General features: G+C 44.9%; 3 protein-coding genes across 3 annotated transcripts; 1 reads left to right on the top strand and 2 right to left on the bottom strand.

Annotated features, from left to right (window-relative positions):
* Positions 52–2,726, bottom strand: LOC8083654 (60S ribosomal protein L18-3). The gene is made up of 5 exons (XM_002465257.2): positions 2,522–2,726; positions 2,344–2,433; positions 2,111–2,239; positions 1,841–2,023; positions 52–521 (listed from the first exon to the last, which is right to left on the bottom strand). The coding sequence occupies exons 1-5, from the start codon at positions 2,522–2,524 to the stop codon at positions 363–365; spliced, it is 564 nt and encodes a 187-aa protein (XP_002465302.1). The 5' UTR covers positions 2,525–2,726; the 3' UTR covers positions 52–362.
* LOC8082316 (Fanconi anemia group I protein homolog) lies at positions 5,472–11,309 on the bottom strand. Its single transcript, XM_002465256.2, has 13 exons — positions 10,496–11,309; positions 10,328–10,409; positions 10,030–10,221; positions 9,856–9,920; positions 9,579–9,738; positions 9,261–9,500; positions 9,052–9,168; positions 8,714–8,905; positions 8,528–8,606; positions 7,502–8,430; positions 6,531–7,035; positions 6,269–6,453; positions 5,472–6,173 (listed from the first exon to the last, which is right to left on the bottom strand). The coding sequence occupies exons 1-13, from the start codon at positions 11,260–11,262 to the stop codon at positions 5,655–5,657; spliced, it is 4,032 nt and encodes a 1,343-aa protein (XP_002465301.1). The 5' UTR covers positions 11,263–11,309; the 3' UTR covers positions 5,472–5,654.
* On the top strand, positions 13,134–17,030 carry LOC8083653 (bidirectional sugar transporter SWEET16). The gene is made up of 5 exons (XM_002467838.2): positions 13,134–13,518; positions 13,659–13,695; positions 13,798–14,008; positions 14,153–14,314; positions 16,235–17,030. The coding sequence occupies exons 1-5, from the start codon at positions 13,485–13,487 to the stop codon at positions 16,778–16,780; spliced, it is 990 nt and encodes a 329-aa protein (XP_002467883.1). The 5' UTR covers positions 13,134–13,484; the 3' UTR covers positions 16,781–17,030.

Below are 17,481 nucleotides of genomic sequence, written 5' to 3'. Positions count from 1 at the left end.
TGTTGCATACTACATAACAGACTGCCGACAAACTACGTGCAAAAATAAGTATGATTCAGTGGATACATCACAACTTCATCTTTGTAGGATAACTGAATGCGACTCGAACACAAAAGGATAACATGGGACGTTCTCCAAACAGACATTAATGGATCCAATGAGATGCACCCTATTGTGCTTTTGTCACTTGGAACTTCAAGTAGGGCGCAAACCAATCGAGCAAATTTTTGCAGATCCTGAACTGGTGTACAAACAACAAAGAGCTCTCAAACGTCCTGGAACTGGGGTGTAATATCATATACCAACTCTATGACTCAAACAAGATGGTCAACCAGGTCAGAATACATAGATATGGCGACAACCTAGACCTTGAAGCCTCTGCTGTTCCTCCTTCCTCTTGCCTTCTCAAACTTCCTGCCCTTGGAGCGCACGTATGGCTTCGTGTGGCTGTGGGGCACACCAGGCGCAGGGCCAAAGTGCTTCACAGCTTCCCTAGCATTCTTAGGTCCCCTCAGCAGAACCTGAGAAATGTAGTAAATTGTGAGATTCAGATGTTACATACATTAATGGGGTAACAAAATGCTATTGCACATCCAAATATTTGACAAGATAATTAAACAAGAGATTCATGTTGCAACCCAGAAACAGCTTCCCACCCTATACTTTTACAACCCATTATACCATGAAGATATTCATGTTTCAAAAAGATAGGAATGTATGAAAGTATTTTAACACAACACACTGATGATTTAAATGTTACAAGCAAAAAAAAAGCAAAACAACCAAACCTCAATTTGTTCCTTTTTAGTCCACAAAATTCGGAAGCAATGAACAGAGAGCTCGTAAACTAATGGCATCAGACAATAAGCGGAGTATTGGTCAACACATTAGATTCAGTGTGTAGGATAAGGTTATCCATCATCTGCCATTCTATTATCACATAGCGGTGAAACAAAGATGAGAAAATTGGAAAGAGTAGAGTAAACAACACTTAAAAAGGTACCAAACTATCACATCAGCCAAAAAAAAACTCTTGATATGATAACATGATAAAATCGACCAACAATAAGAAAGCAAACAAATAGAAAGATGACAGAAAATTTTTGTTAGACCATTTGGCACCAAAGCAACCATGTAGTAATGCAATGGGCTGGTAAGACAACCATATAGATCTATGCACCAGTTATACCTTCTTGGCCTTAAGAAATCTCCAAGAAGAAAATTTATGCAGGTGCATGTTCAAAATTAAGCAAATCAACAATCATGTGTAAATTGGAAGACATCACTTATATACGAGGAATATATCCACAACTTGACTAGAGTGATTTTTGGTTCTAGAAAACAGGCAATACGGCTGCAAGTGAAATGCCTTGTTCTTACTCTCAGATGCATTCCAGAAGTGGAATGCACAAAAATGCAGACACTCAACACAACATCAGATTCTGACCGCCCGTCTGCTTTGTTCTCATCATTGAGAGATAACAAGGAAAATGTGAATGTCTCAAGAGTTCATTTAATTTGAAAGATGTTCAGCTTTTCAATAAAACTATTAATTCTGCAAATTCAGATACAAAATACAGCATACAGAGTATATGAATAGATGGCCATCAAACTGACAATGCAGGCAGAGCGTCGGAAATAAAGCGACATCCCCACACAGCTCAACAAAGCCATACAGAGAAAAATTCAGATCATAAATCATTTCTACCAACCAGCTGTTAATTGAAGCTCAATGACACTTCAGTAAGCCTCCCCTAGACTAGCAAATTGATACCATTGTTCATATACACATTTAAACCGAGCTGTAGGAATTCGAAATTAGAGTAACTGTGGACATTACCGTGTTCTGGCCCAGCGGGGCACGCAGCGCAAGCTGGTCAAAGGTGAGGCACTCGCCACCAGCATTCACAATCCGGGCCCTGGCCGTCTCAGTGAACCTGAGCGCAGCCACCTTCATTGCTGGTACCTCATAGACCCTCTTGTCGTCAGTCACGGTGCCCACTATCACAGCAATCTGATTCTCCTGCTCTACCGCAAACACATCACAATGTGACATCAACCCTCAAAGCACATTCAGCAAACAAAATCTGAATGGAAACCGAAGCGAGACCTTGCCCTCCATGAAGTTGACGAGGCGGCGGAGCGAGAGAGGCGGGCGGTTGGTCTTGCTCATGAAGAGCCGCTTCAGGATCACAGCGTTGAAGTTGCTCTTGGTCCTCCGAACAAGGAAGCGGTACAGCTGCGGAAACACAGGCACAAATCAGGAGGAGAGACGCACGCGATGGGGGGGCGTATCCAAATCCGAGCCAGTTGCCATAAGATCGGGGCGAGGATAGAAAGTACCTTGACGAGGAGCTTGAGGTAGACATCGTCGGACTTGGGCGCGGTGCGCTTGGTCTTCTTGTTCCGGCCGCCGGCGACTAGGTCGATACCCTGCGAGGAAAGTGGGCTACGTATCAGCTACGGACAACGGTCCATGGTACCCGAGACGAGAAATTTGCGAGGAGGTTAGATGTATCACCATTGCAACGCGCGGCGAGCAGTGAGGAGGACCGGCGGCGGCGGCGGCGGCGGCGGCGGCGGCGCGGGTTCTAGGGTTTTCGAAGTCGAGTCGAAAGAGTAAGGCTTTATATAGAGGAGGGGCTGGTGTCGACACGATCACACGAATGGGTTCGGCTCCGCCACATTTGTGCACGTCTGCACGCGGATCTAGTCGATCTACGCCTCTACGGAGGGCAGGTTTGTGCACACGCACCATTTTAGAGGGCGACTGACGCTGGCTTTTCTCTCAAAATCAGTTAATAGTATTTTGTGGCTTATATCAGCCAAATAAATAAGATACTTGTGAGAGTGATAGACAAGATTAAAACACTACTAAAAACTGAAAAAACTTTTTAGGCTTTTCTTAGGATGAATAGACTTGAGATTAACTAGCACTAAACTTGAGAGGAGGGAGCTTGGATGTCGAAATGCTCGGAAGTTTTTGCGTGTGCAAATGAGCTCCTTTGTATGAGGGTTTTGTAGATAAGGAGGGAGAGATGCTGCAGGCACCATGTGTCTGTCGCCCGACCCGGTCCCCTAATGTTCTATTTTCGAAATTTAAATGCTCAGCATTTCGTAATACAAAGACTCATAGAGCAAAGAGAAATGATAGACACCCCTCCTTTGGCCGCTTTCCTAGAAAAATTTCAGAGCAAAGCTCCTTGAATACTTATGGGGTGTTTGGGACTGCTCCGATCTATGTTTTTCAGCTCCGCTCCACATTTTTTAGCCAAACGGTTTCAGCTCCACGCACTCAGTTCAAGGAAAAAGGGTGGAGTTGTGAGAGCACCTAAAGAGGTACTCCACAAACTCCAGTTTTTTGTAGAGCTGCTCCATGGTGGAGTTTGTGGAGCAGAGTTTATGGAGCAGTCCCAAACACCCCCTTAGGCCTTGTTTACGCGAAAATTTTTGGGTTGTGGTTACTGTAGCACTTTCGTTTTTATTTTACAATTATTGTCCAATTATGGACTAACTAGGATCAAAAGATCAATTAGTTATCTTTTTTTATCTATATTTAATGCTCCACACATGTGCCGCAAGATTTAATGTAACGAAGAATCTTGAAGAATCTTGGGAACTAAACAAGGCCAGCAAAGTATGATGGAGAGAGATGAGATGGATTAAGTGTCATTAGGGGGTCGGTGGACCTCCCTATGCCCCTCCCTCATGTGAAATGCAAATATTATTTCCTCTAGTGATTAGTGAATGGGAAAAACAAAAGTTGAGTGAAGGATGGGACTGCATGCAGGTCGTCCGACATCCTCTTGTCCACCTCTTTTGGTTTCGATAAGAGATATAGGCTTTTGGATGCTTAGGGCGTGTTTACATTAATTTTTTTTTGTTTTGACACTATAGCACTTTTGTTTGTATTTGACAAACAGTTCCAATCATGGACTAGCTAGATTTAAAGATGCATCTCGTGATTTATAGATAAAATGCGCAATTCATTATTTTTTATCTATATTTAATGCTCTATGCATGTGCTACAAGATTCGATGTGACAAAGAATTTTATAAACTTTTGAAATTTTAAAGACATCTAAACAGACTTTTAGTAGGAGTGAGTGGGGGGCAAGGAAATGATGGAAGAGGTTATGGGGAGGTCACCCGACGTCCCCTTGGCATGTCCAAGCTTTTGAAATTTGAATTGTCTCCTTTGATTAAGAAATTGGATAACCAGGTGTACTATCACAAAAGATGGTGGCAGGTATACTTGGGCAACAGGCTAGCCTGGCACGGCACGACACGTTGTCTAACGGGCCGAGGGGGCACGTCGTGCCTGCGGACCGTGCCTTACCGGCCTGCATGTCTAACCTCCGGCCCAAGCACGAGCCCGTGGGCCTTTTTGCGTACCGGGCTGGCCCGTTAGGCACGGCAAAAATGGAGGGTCGGGCCAGCCCATAGCCCTTTGAATAGATAACATATCAATAAACACAGATTTAAAAGCAGATTTCAAACACATTCATCACTTCATCACTTCATCAATATAAAGAACACATTCAAATACAGATGACAGATGTAGAGAATAGATTTAGATATCAAAATGAGTTGTTTTGTGCAATGTCGTTATTTGGCGGGCCGGGCCGGCCTACGGGGCTGAAGTGCAGCCCAAGCACGGCCTGCACCCCCCGTGCCAGCCCGAGCCCAATGACCTTCGGGCTAGGGCCGGGCCAAAATGACAGGCTTTGGGCCGTGCTCACGGGCTCGGGCTGCATGTCCAAGTATAGTGGCAGGTGGCATTGGTCTGACTTATCAGTTCCTTTCAGATTTAAAATTTAACAAGTGAAGTACTCCGTATAAATATTATAAAAATGGATTGTGACTCTAATACCATCTGTTGTTCGTAAGTATTGGATTTTGTCAGACGTTTGTAACTGCGGAACAAATGGGTCATGCATGCCACAAAACTATTGGAACAAAATGTGCTTGGCAAGCAAGAAGAGCGTATGATCAAATGCCAAGCTAAAACAACCTGATTTTTTTTTCTGGCCGGCCAATACGGCTCGCGCCTAACCTTATGGTTGTTGCTAGTAAAAGAATCATGCCCCGAGCCTGGCCATACATAATCGATTTTTTCATGACCTGTGATCATTTCTAAGAGCATAATTTTATTTTTACTCGTCAAAATAAATGTATGTTTGGATCACTTGGACTAATAATTAGTAAGTAAAAAGATACTTCTATTCTATCCAAGCATATAGAGTAATGGGTGCACTACACTTTTTCCCAGCCCTCAATATAACTTTTTGTCAATAAGTTACTCCATGCACTAATACAGATTTGTAATATATAAGATAACATCTCCATGCCTATAAAAACTGAAGGTACTACGTACAAGCTTAACATGATCTGTGATTTAACTTTTTTTTTTGACCGAATCTGTGATTTAACTCCTAACGTTAAATTCATAGATAAAACTGTTACCAAAGAAGAGCGTTAACATATAGTATTTTATATTTTTATATTTCACATATATTCTGTGCATGGTCTATAATCAACATGATGGCCCACAAAAACTTATGCAAAACCATCTATTTACAATTGATCTATATTCCTTGACTTGATGTTGCCTACAATACACGATTTGAGATTTGAAATAATGTATAAAAAAAACTATTCATCTTCCGCCTCTTCATCAGAATCCTGCACGATTTGTTTTGTCTTAGCTCTCTTCCTCCGTGCTAATATTTCTTCCTCTTCTCTATCAGATTCAGACTCCTGGACTGGTCTACCACATGGAATGCTAGACCTAATTGTTTCATCAGCATCTGCTTCAACCGGAGTGTTTGGACCGCCTGCATCCTCATCATGCTCACTTTCAGATGATGCATTTTCGTCAGCATATGATTCAACTGGAGTGTTTGGACCCCCTGCGTCCTTATTAGCCTCATTATCAGATGCTGCAGCATTGTCTGGAGCGGGATCCTCTTCCTGTTGTTCCCCAGATTTATCCTTTATCTGGAAGTCTCGTGCTACACTGCGCTTGGCATGTCTCAAAAGGTTTACCTTAGTGCGTTTGCTTAACTGTATTAGATACTTCTCATAATCCTCAATCTGATAAATAAGATCAGGGATACATTTGGTTTCTCTTCTAATTTTAGCAATGTTTCCCTTTCTGGGTATTTGCTGATTCTGCAACACAAGAAAGGAAACAGAAAACAAAAAAGTTAAAACCACAGTTATAGAAGCTATGCGCATCAATGCTGTATTTAGAAGATGAAAAAGACCTGTTGAGACACAAAGTCGTAAAGGGGAGCGGTGAGCATCTTGCAAGTTACTTCAGCCAGTTTCTGAAACTTGAGGCTTGGAACTGATTGTGTGTAGCCTTTAGGTGCAATCTGGGACTTTGACATGCGAGTTAAAAGCTTGTAGAACTTGGCAGTCAGTTTCAGAAAGTGTTCTGCTTGAGTATCTGAGAATGCAAAGTTCAAATGAGGCCACAAGTACAAATGGAATGAAATGGACATATTATGGTACCTCACAACATACCCTTAAGGCTCATATGTGCAAAGGAAGAGAGGACTTGAACTACTGATGTTGATCTCGAGTAGAGTGCTTTCTCCAAAGCCAACCTTAGCATTATTTCATCTGCTGGTTGATCTTCATCAATGTTAGCAGAATCATAACCTAATGTAAGCATTGCTTTAAGCTTTCCAAGACCCCAATCCAATTCAGTAAGAGATGACTCAACCATTTGAAGTGAGACAGCAGCAAGTGAACTCTTTGTTTTACAGTTAATTATATGAAATGTATCAGAAGAATCTCCGTCATCTTCAGAGGTCATTAATTTCATCAACTCAGCAGACACGTCACAAACAAGAATCATGTCATCTGGAGCTGGTGTAAGATGTACAGCTAGTTTTACCATCTCTCGTGCAATACTAGGACTTTGCGTGGTTTTGTTTCTACATAGATCTGTAGCCCATTTTCCGATAATATGCCTTTGTTCAGGATGCACTCTTCTTGAAATGCCCAAAATCAATTCAGTTACAGCCTACAGAAATGAACAAGAACTTTAGTATATCAATTCAGTTTTCTTTATATGCTGTTTCATGATAGTAGATTTATGTAGAGTTATTCTCAACAGAAACACAACATTTGCATGGTACAACAAAGCAAAGGCAAGGAAAGTGGTCAGAGTACTTTCCACCAAACAAAATAGAAAGGGCTCAAATTATGACTGTACAGGTAATGCCAGCCTAGAAGACCCCTCATACTTCCTATGAAAATATATTGACGTTTTAGGTAACCGGTGACTGTAAATTTAAGCAGGCTGAAATTACGTGAGTGCAGACATCCATAATAGACATGAGACAACACAGAAGCATCTAGTGTGCTACCATGTTTTTAAATTGTATAATAGAGCCAATTCCTAAGGTAATCCTAATTCTAGATATGATCCAGTCAAAATTACAAACCATCCAATGTTGCTTTCAATCCCAGATCACAAACATATTTACCTCAGATTCACGTAAAAGTGATTGGGTAAGAAGTCTAACATATAACATCTTCAATATGTTCAAAAGCATATGGACATTTCTTGTGCTTCGGTCTTCAACCATAGTGGTATCATTATTGTCAAGATCCACAGCATCCATCATATCCTCTATATTTGGAGGAGCCAAAGATATTAGAAAATCAGTGACATCACCAGAGTGATCTCCTGAAACACTTGGCTCAAGGAATTTTTTTAGGCATGTCAGAGCCAAATATAACTGATCCTTTTTGCACTCAATGTTTTTCTTTCCTTGGGTCATGTTCCTCTTGCTTCCACCATTTTCTTGAATTGAATCTAACAGAAAACACCATACAAGCTGCATTATTGGCTGCCATAACTTTTTAAAATCTTCATGCAGCTTTATTCTGAAAACCCTACTGTCCTTTGATGCAAGTGATTTTGACAATTCAAGAAAGGCTTTCAGTACAAAAGATGTCAGATTGGAGCTCTGGTCCAATGTAGTTTGGCTAGGATGCTGACTAACGTTGTTGTAGTTATCAGCATGGTGCTGCTTGACACACATTACTGAAAGTTCATACAAACTCGAATCCGCAAATTTACCCCTCTTTCCATGAAGTTTCTGCAATGAAGCATTAGAATTCTCCCTGGGTTCATTGGTGTGCTTATCTGTAGCATCACCAGCATTCGCTCTTCTCCGTGCTATCCTTTCCCTACCATTGCTCATTTTTTTCTCAAAGCCGCTGTGCACATTAACAAGCTCCAGTATTTCTTTTTCTATCATTTCCTTCGATTCATCAGAGGCTTTCTCCAGTTTTGAAGCAGCAGAATCAACAAAAACCTCAATGATTCCAAGCATAGCAAAGTTATGACAGTGAGCAACCTCCGATGATGAAGAAAGAGATCCTGCTTCTGGGCTTTGTCCTCTCTGGTCTGTCAACATGCAGAAATTATAAGCACAGAAAAATGTCCTCTTGAATAGCATTATTGTGCTCGGATTGGCTTGCTTTATCTATGACATATCACAAACCTGTGAGGGATATCCTCAAATACTTTTGGATGCTTGATAGAGCTTTCACAAATAAATCACTTGATGATGCTCGTCCAACCTGAAAATAGATTGGGTTATAAAAACATAGAACAAGACTAGAATGAGAGGCATAACATCAAAAGCTTTAGTTGTTTATCAACAGAAGTCAGAATGAGATAAACCAACCTCATTATCTTGTGAAGCAGCAAAACCAAAGCACTTCCAATATGCATCACGTGGCCGTTCACATTTACTATGTTGCTTAATTTGCAGAATTCTTGAGATACATGACAGCAGACAATCTAAGGGTTCCACAATGCATAACTTGGCATGCTCTACTTTGAAGCATGAACCAATTTTAAGAGGGCATTCTGCATCCTAAAGCAAATCAGAAGAAAAAACTCATGAGACCAACTTCATTTTGCAAGGATGCAGTCAAGAGGATTACAACATATTTTCAGAAATAAGGGTCTACATCGACCAACAAACATAAACAGAAAAAAGGGCCTGTCAGGGAGTGTTACCTCTGAGTAATAGTTTTGGAAGTGAGGCCAGAGGAAATCAAGGACATTGTCAGAAACAGCTGGATCAGAGGTAACAATACGTATAAGACCCTCATACAAGATCTCTTTGACACTGGCCTGCATGAGCAAACTAATTATGCTGGGAACTGTATGTCTTACTAGAGATGAAGCAGTTGTATGGTAGTACATTATAATGAAAGCAGTGAAACCTGATGCGAGAGACATCTCCGAAGCAATCCACTTAGTTCCTGAAAGAGACCCCTACCAAACTCTAGATGTGTTTCAGGCTGCTGGCTAGAGCTTGGCTGACTTGTTGAGTCTTCAAAAGGACGGGCTTCATTTTTCCTGCTTTCTGCAATTATCAGCTCAATTATAGCATTTGTAGCAGCAATTCGGACCATGTCCTCCCTCTTGAACATCGCCTTTCTTACAACCAGTATTATGTAATCCTGTAAAAATACACTTTAGAACAATCAAATGAGTCTTTTCCAGCCACATAAGCACAAAATATTGTTAAGGCTGAAGACCTTCAGATCACGGCTGAACTTTGTGAGTGGCAAGACACAACTGATCAAACCAGTTGATATCTTGTCATTCATAAAAGAAAAATAATCCAGCAACTCCTTCAAATGTGCAATGAATTCCAGCATTGGAAATGGATGGCTCAAAATCAAGCATCCAAGCAACCTGCAATGAAAAGATGGTCAGACATTTCCTCAAAAAGAAAAGGTAAACAAACATATTGAACTGTAGACTATAACTTGTGCTTTGTAAATTTTGACTAAGGTTGCTATGTCGTATGACCTGAGAACTGGTGCACTTTGCTGAGGCTTTGCCGAGAGAATCCGGAACTTGCACTGTTCAATTATCTGACCCCAAATTTTCAAAATTGAAACACATCATGTCATATCAAACAAACCAATTTATAACTATGATCCAACATTGTTAAGACAAAAGTCATGCTGTTTCAATATCTACCTCAGTTCGTGCCATTTCATGGATCTCAAACAACGACTTCAGCATATTAATGCCTATTTCTTCGGTGCTCATTACTCCTTCACCTAAGCCACCTTCCTCCCCTTGATCACCATCTGAGACTTCTAACAGGAGAAAACCCACCTGAACAATGCTTGGCACAACATGCTCCCTCCCAACAATGCTCTCGTCGACCTGCATATAGGACACCGTATACAGCCCAAAAAAATATGAATCTAAGCAGACTTTATGATTAGTTCACAACTAACATGGCAGGTACTATGAGATATGAATCCCTCACAGATTTCAGTAATCCCTTCTCGACACATTGAGTGGCCCGTGCATATTCCTCTTCCAGACAATCCGGTAACCATTTGCACCGCCTGAGATACACCCGCATTTGATTAGAACAAATTTCTAGAGCAAACACGAGTAATTCTAATAGGTAGAACAACGAGCGATCTGTCACCTCGACATTCGATAATCCCGGCGGGACACCACGGCTGCATCCCGGAGCACACTCACGGCACCCTCGTTGAACCTCCGTACCCTGGCCACGAACAGCATCACTGCCACCGCGAATCCACTGAGAGCGCCCGCGGCGTCAGCCTTGACGGCGGCCAGGACCTCCCTCGCCAGCGCGGGGTCCTGCTTGACCGCGAACGCGACGTTCATCAGCGCGGTGCTCTCGACCTGCCGCGCGATGGACGGCGGCGCGCGAACGCGGGCGCCGCGGCGGCCGCCGAAGAAGCGCAGGAGACCCGCGAGGACGACGCGCGGGTAGAGCGGCTTGGACGCGAGCAGGAGGAGCTGGTAGGCGAGGGCCGGGAGGTCCTGGGCATCTGCACTTGGGAGGAGGGAGATGATCTTCCCGAGGAAGGCGGGGATGCGGGTGCGGTAGGCCGACGGGAGGTCGCGGATGAGTGCGGCGACGGCGAGGAGCGTGGAGGAGGGCCAGCTGGGCGCGGAGAGGAGGGCGGCGAACGCGGTGGAGGCGGAGGAAGGGGAGGGGGAGAGCGCGAGGATTGCCGGGAGAAGGGCGAGGTGGCCCGCGGGGGAGGCGGCGGTGAGCGAGGAGAGGATGTCAGCGAGGTCATCGGGCGGGAGCTCCGGGAGGAGGGGCACCGCGGCGGAGGGGTCGCGCGAGGCGAGGCGGAGGACGGCCTCGGCATTAGGCGGTGGCGGCGGAGGTTGCTGCGACGAGGGCTGACTGGCAGACGCCGTGGTCGCCGACATCGCCGGAGCGGGAGTCGGCGGCGGGCGGTTTGGATGTTTGGGCGGGAAATGAATTGGGTTTTCCCTCTCTTCCTTGCTTTCCCCTCACCGAGTCCCGAGAGGCCGAGAGGAGGAGCTTCCTTGGCAAGCTTGGTCGTTTCGCCCAGATTTGGGCCGGCCCATGTATACTGTGGGCTTGGGTTAGAACTCAGTAGACGCTCGAAACTTTGTTGGAACTTTTGCCGTTTTGATTTGTGTCTTGTGACTAATACCTTGAGTTTAAAAAAATTTCAAGATTCTCCATCATATAAAATCTTTAAATGCATACATAAAACACTAAATATAAGTAAGAAATAATTAATTATGCAGTTTATCTATAATTTCTGAGACGAATCATTTACGCCTATTTAGTTCATGGTTGAACAATACCAAATACAAACGAAATTTCTACATTAGTTAAACCCAAAAATTTTCACGAACTCAACAAGCCTTATTTAGTTGAGGAGGTGAAAAGTTTTTAGATAATGTAGCACTTCTATTTTTATTTATCATTATTGTCCAATCATGGACTAACTAGGGTCAAAAGATTCGTCTTGTAAATTACAGGTAAATTGTGCAATTAATTATTTATTATATCTATATTTAATGTTTCATGCATGTGCCATAAGATTCGATGTGACAGAATTTTGAAAAAAAAGATTGAGTGGAACTAAACAAGGCCAAGGCCTACGTGCAGGTTACCCAGCTTGAACACTACCAGTCAGACAGTGCCCAGCCCGAGAGAACTGTAGTTAGTGTTAGCAATTGTGATAGAATATGGCCTTGTTTAGTTTTTTTTTTAAATGAACACCGTAGCATTTTCATTTGTATTTGATAAATATTGTCCAATCATAAACTAACTAGGCTCAAAAGATTCGTCTCGTAAATTATAATTAAACTGTACAATTAGTTTTTTTCTTTTATATATATTTAGTGCTTCATACATGTGCCGTAAAATATTCGATGTGACATGCAATCTGAAAAATTTTGTAAAATATTTTGAAAACTAAACAAGGTCTATATAAAAGAGTAGCAACAATGCACAATTAATTACTCACTATGTAATGTGCAGCTTCCTTGTCGTGCAAGTAGACCTTGCTATTTTTTCTTATTCGTTGAAATTGAGCTTATATCGATATTGATTTATCGTGAAAGAAAAAAAAAATAACGTTCCTATACCGAACATGGCGACGGATCGCCTGACGTCCTTCCATCAATCCAGGTTCGCGGCGAGGCTGCCCCGCTCCGGACCAGTCACCAGGCGATGTCACCCCGTCTCGCTTTCTCCCCGATCTCCTCCAGAATATCTCGGGCCCTTTTTTTATGCGCTGCCGCCAGCACGCGGACTCGCTTGCCACCATCCGCGTCGCCCCAGCGCCGCGACGTGTCAGGCTCTACAACGTTTCATGCATGGGGCCGGCGCGACCTGCATGTCTTTTGTCCCCCTCCTCTCGGCCCCTCCCCATGGCCCGCCGGCCGGACGTCAGCGTCACCTTCCACTGCCGGTGAGCTTCCGCGCGCCGTTCATCCCAGACTCAGTGGTGTTTGGATTCGCCGTCCATCTACCGCGGATCATTTCGGGCGACACTGTACCTGCTCCTGCTAAAACCACGAACCGGAGCAAAGTAGTGGTGCGCTCTCAGCTCAGCTGCGGTGACTACTCCCTGCGTCTGCTGACACGCGTATGGCCAGGCCGCCAATGAATGAAGCACGCTGCACGCGGTTGCGATTCCCGGCTGGCCGGTCGCTTACCACACTCGACGAAAAAGCAGAGAGTGGGTAGTACCGAGTGTAATTGCTAAGTTAGGGAACAGGTGAAACATCCTGAGGTCAAGCAAGTGTTTGAGACGGATTTCGCCGCGTGCTCTGTCCTCTGTATGTAACACCCACACGGGCACGGCACGGCCGGAGAGCCGGTGCCCGCCGGCCGTGTGCTCTGGTTCGTCCATTGTATATATAATAGATGAGTACGCCTTTTTGCTCCAGAATCCGAGCCCGGTGTGGTGAGGCGTGCGCTCGTCGTGTTTCCCAGAAACGATACAAACACCAACCAATGCAAACACCACCTTTATTTCCTGCGCTGCGCGCGCGACTGTGAGGCAGTGTCACATAGCTAGTGTTACATAATACCCTCTCCGGTGTCCGCGTCCGTCCGTCCGTCCGTCCATCCTCGCGGTCGCGGAACAACAGAGTCGTCGCTCGCCATGACGACTCCGAGCTTCCTCGTCGGGATCGCAGGTCAGTGTTTCATCCTCACCGGAGGCTATCCTACGCGTGTCTCCTTAGCTTGCCCCCTTTTTTTCCACTTCAACACCAACCAACCAGTTCCAGTTCCCCCCTTGGTGATTTTGATCTTCTACCCTGCCTCACACCTGCAGGGAACGTGATCTCCATCCTCGTCTTCGCGTCGCCGATGTGAGTTCCATCCCGTTCCACGCAATTCCTGCTATGTACGTACGTACACATATCTCTCGTTTTTTGTTTAATTTCCACGGAATGGAATGGAATGGAATCCAGCGCGACGTTCCGGCGGATCGTGAGGAACAAGAGCACGGGGGACTTCACGTGGCTGCCGTACGTGACCACCCTGCTCAGCACCAGCCTCTGGACCTTCTACGGCCTCCTCAAGCCCAAGGGTCTCCTCGTCGTCACCGTCAACGGCGCCGGCGCCGCGCTCGAGGCCGTCTACGTCACGCTCTACCTCGTCTACGCGCCCAGGGAGACCAAGGTTCGATCACTTCATGTACATATATACAGCAGTAGCATAATCCTTATAGCTTGGCAACGTCGCTCGCTCCCGAATTAATCGAACGGCGACGGCCGGAATTCTGACCCGAGCAATGTCTGCTGCTGTGGTTTTTGATCTGATCAGGCGAAGATGGGCAAGCTGGTGCTGGCCGTGAACGTCGGGTTCCTCGCCGTGGTCGTCGCGGTGGCGCTGCTGGCGCTGCACGGCGGCGCCCGGCTCGACGCCGTGGGGCTGCTGTGCGCCGCGATCACGATAGGGATGTACGCGGCACCGCTGGGCTCAATGGTCAGTATACTCTACTGAGAATATATATGAATATCATGCCCCCATCAATCACTTCCGTACGTCCTGTCCATGAGTTACTACTGCGCAGTAACAGAGTATCACGTACCGTGGCCATCCTTTAGTTATTGGGCGGAAATTACTAAGCTTTCAGCTCGTGAACAAGTTTTAAGTGCTTTTTCTCGAATACGCACGAGTATATGTATCTTTGTAATTTTGTATATTAGAAGGATAGGAAAGTATAAATATGAGAGGGCTAACACCCGGCCACAGATGAAACCCCAGAGTTTGCATTGGAAATGCAAGTTTTCAGTGCTAGCTGTACGTATGAATTCGTTTCGCGCTTTTGGTAGTAACGTGTCTCGGTGTCTCTGTTTCCTTGACTTGATATGTGCCTCTCTTAGGGAACGAAAGCTGATCATTCATATATCTGGCGAGAAACCATACGCTCCTTTAATTTCTAGTGTGCCGACCTTAGAATGCTAATAAGATAAGACGATTGATACCACAAAAGGCGTACTGCTAGCTGATCGATCGCATCTACTTTCCTGACCCGTCATTGAGTGTCTGGTCTCATGTCATTTTCTCGGACTTATAGCGCACCACAAGCGGAAATGTCTATCTAGCAGACTAGCACGTACTACGAACTCAGATAGATGCCCTTGAAGGTTTGTACCTAACCACGCTGTACCTAAAATCTCTTCGTATCTAGTAGGGCTAATTTGTTGGAACTCCGGCCAAGTTCAGTTTTTCTTTTCTTTTTTCATGCATAAAAGGGTAGCAAAACGAACACAGCTCTGGTTGCCAGAGAACGGAAGGAGGTAAAAACAGAAGAAGAATACTCCTAGCAAAGAACTATGTACTTCTTTTGTCTCGTCTCTAAATGCATTAGCAAGAACTGTGAAACCGGATAAAACCGTGCGACCCCTGCTGTCCCATGAGGGCATGACCCATGCAATATGACCTACTGATTCCGTGCTGACGTTATGGGAACCACTGGAAATTCCGATGTCTCTCACGTACTCTCCAGTCGCACTATAGCTCACCAACACTAAGGCCTTGTTTAGTTTGAGAAAATTTTTGGATTTCGCTACTGTAGCTCTTTCGTTTGTTTGTGGGAAATATTATCCAATCATAGACTAATTAGGATTAAAAGATTCGTCTCGCGATTTACAGATAAACTGTGTAATTAGTTTTTGTTTTCGTCTATATTTAATACTTCATGCATGTGCCGCAAGATTCGATGTGACGGGGAATCTTGAAAAATTTTAGAAACTAAACAAGGCCTAATTGACACGGACATGCATGAGTAGGCCTTGTTTAGTTCACCCCGAAAACCAAAAAGTTTTCAAGATTCCGTGTCACATCGAATCTTGTGGCACATGCATGAAACATTAAATATAGACGAAAACAAAAACTAATTACACAGTTTAGCTAGAAATTACGAGACGAATCTTTTAATCCTAGTTAGTCCATAATTGGATAATATTTGTCACAAACAAACGAAAGTGCTACAGTCTCGAAATCTTTTCACTTTTCGGAACTAAACAAAGCCGTAGTATGTATATGACCACCGACGACTGGAATTTACTAGAGAGCACTAGTTTTTCAATCGGGTGAGGCGTAACAAACTTATTAAAACCAACTTACCGTAGGCCTTATTTAGTTCTCAAAATTTTTTGATTTTGGATATTGATTATTTTGTTTTTATTTATTTAACAAATATTGTTTAGTAATAGACTAATTAGGTTTAAAAAATTCATCTCGCGATTTACAACCTATATCTATGCTCTATATATATGCTGCACCCCAAGATTTGATGAGATAGAGAATCTTAAAAAGTTTTTGATTTGTAAGGTGAACTAAACAAGACCATAGTACATGCTTAGCTATGCCTTTTATTTGGGTGATGCATGCATGCAGCGGACGGTGGTGAAGACCCGGAGCGTGGAGTACATGCCCTTCTCCCTCTCCTTCTTCCTCTTCCTCAACGGCGGCGTCTGGAGCGTCTACTCCCTGCTCGTCAGGGACTACTTCATCGGGGTCCCCAACGCCGTCGGCTTCGTCCTGGGCACGGCGCAGCTGGTGCTGTACCTGGCGTTCCGGAATAAGGCGGCGGAGCGCAAGGACGACGACGACGAGAAGGAGGCTGCGGCGGCGGCGCCATCATCCGGGGACGAGGAGGAAGGGCTGGCGCACCTGATGGGGCCGCCGCAGGTGGAGATGGAGATGACGGCGCAGCAGCGCGGCCGGCTGCGGCTGCACAAGGGGCAGAGCCTGCCCAAGCCGCCGACGGGCGGGCCGCTGTCGTCGTCGTCGTCGTCGTCGCCGCACCACGGGTTTGGGAGCATCATCAAGTCCCTGTCCGCCACCCCCGTCGAGCTGCACTCCGTCCTGTACCAGCACGGCCTCGGGCGCGGCCGGTTCGAGCCCGTCAAGAAGGACGACGTGGACGCCACCAACCACTGACTGACTGACTGATGTCCGATCGATCGACGTTTGTACCGGTACAGAGTCGTCGGCCTTTGACGCGTGTACTGTAGTATTTATCATTACGTGCTCGTGGAGAGATTCAGGGTAGCGTTCGAAACTTCGAATGGACAGGATTTGAGTGTGTTCTTCACAGGTTTGCAGGGTTCGAAACCCAGATGAATTAATCTCTGAACATGTTGAGTTAGATCAACTGAAACATGAAGGCGATCGACCGCTTCCTTTTTTTTTCTTTTTTTTTTCTCTTTCTCCCTCCGCACTCGCGCGGTTGGGCAGGCCGCGTGTTCTGGGCTTCTGGCCTGAGAAGACACATGTTTTGTTGGAACGTCGCAGCCCGAAAGCCCAGAACTCGCACGGACTGACGGGCCGTTGCGTGTACTGAGGATTTGGGTCCACGAAGAGGTGCTCAAAACCGGTTTGGCACAAGACCGAATTGGAAGAAAATTAATTAATGAGCAGTTGGACACTGCCCAATACTACTACTCTCAGAACAGGATGACATAAGCGGTCTGCATTTCCTCCAAAGGAGGGTCTTGTTCAAGTAAAAATACGTCACGATTCTTGGACGCCTCTTAGATTCAGTTCCTTGCTATAAATGTTTTCTCTAGTAAAGTAGAATATTTGTTCAAATCGTTTAGCTAGCTGGTAGGATTTTGATTCTTGAAAGGATGGCAAAAATT

Source organism: Sorghum bicolor, chromosome 1 (assembly GCF_000003195.3).
Source record: "Sorghum bicolor cultivar BTx623 chromosome 1, Sorghum_bicolor_NCBIv3, whole genome shotgun sequence".
Lineage (NCBI taxonomy): Eukaryota > Viridiplantae > Streptophyta > Magnoliopsida > Poales > Poaceae > Sorghum > Sorghum bicolor.
This window is presented reverse-complemented; position numbering and strand designations above follow the sequence as displayed.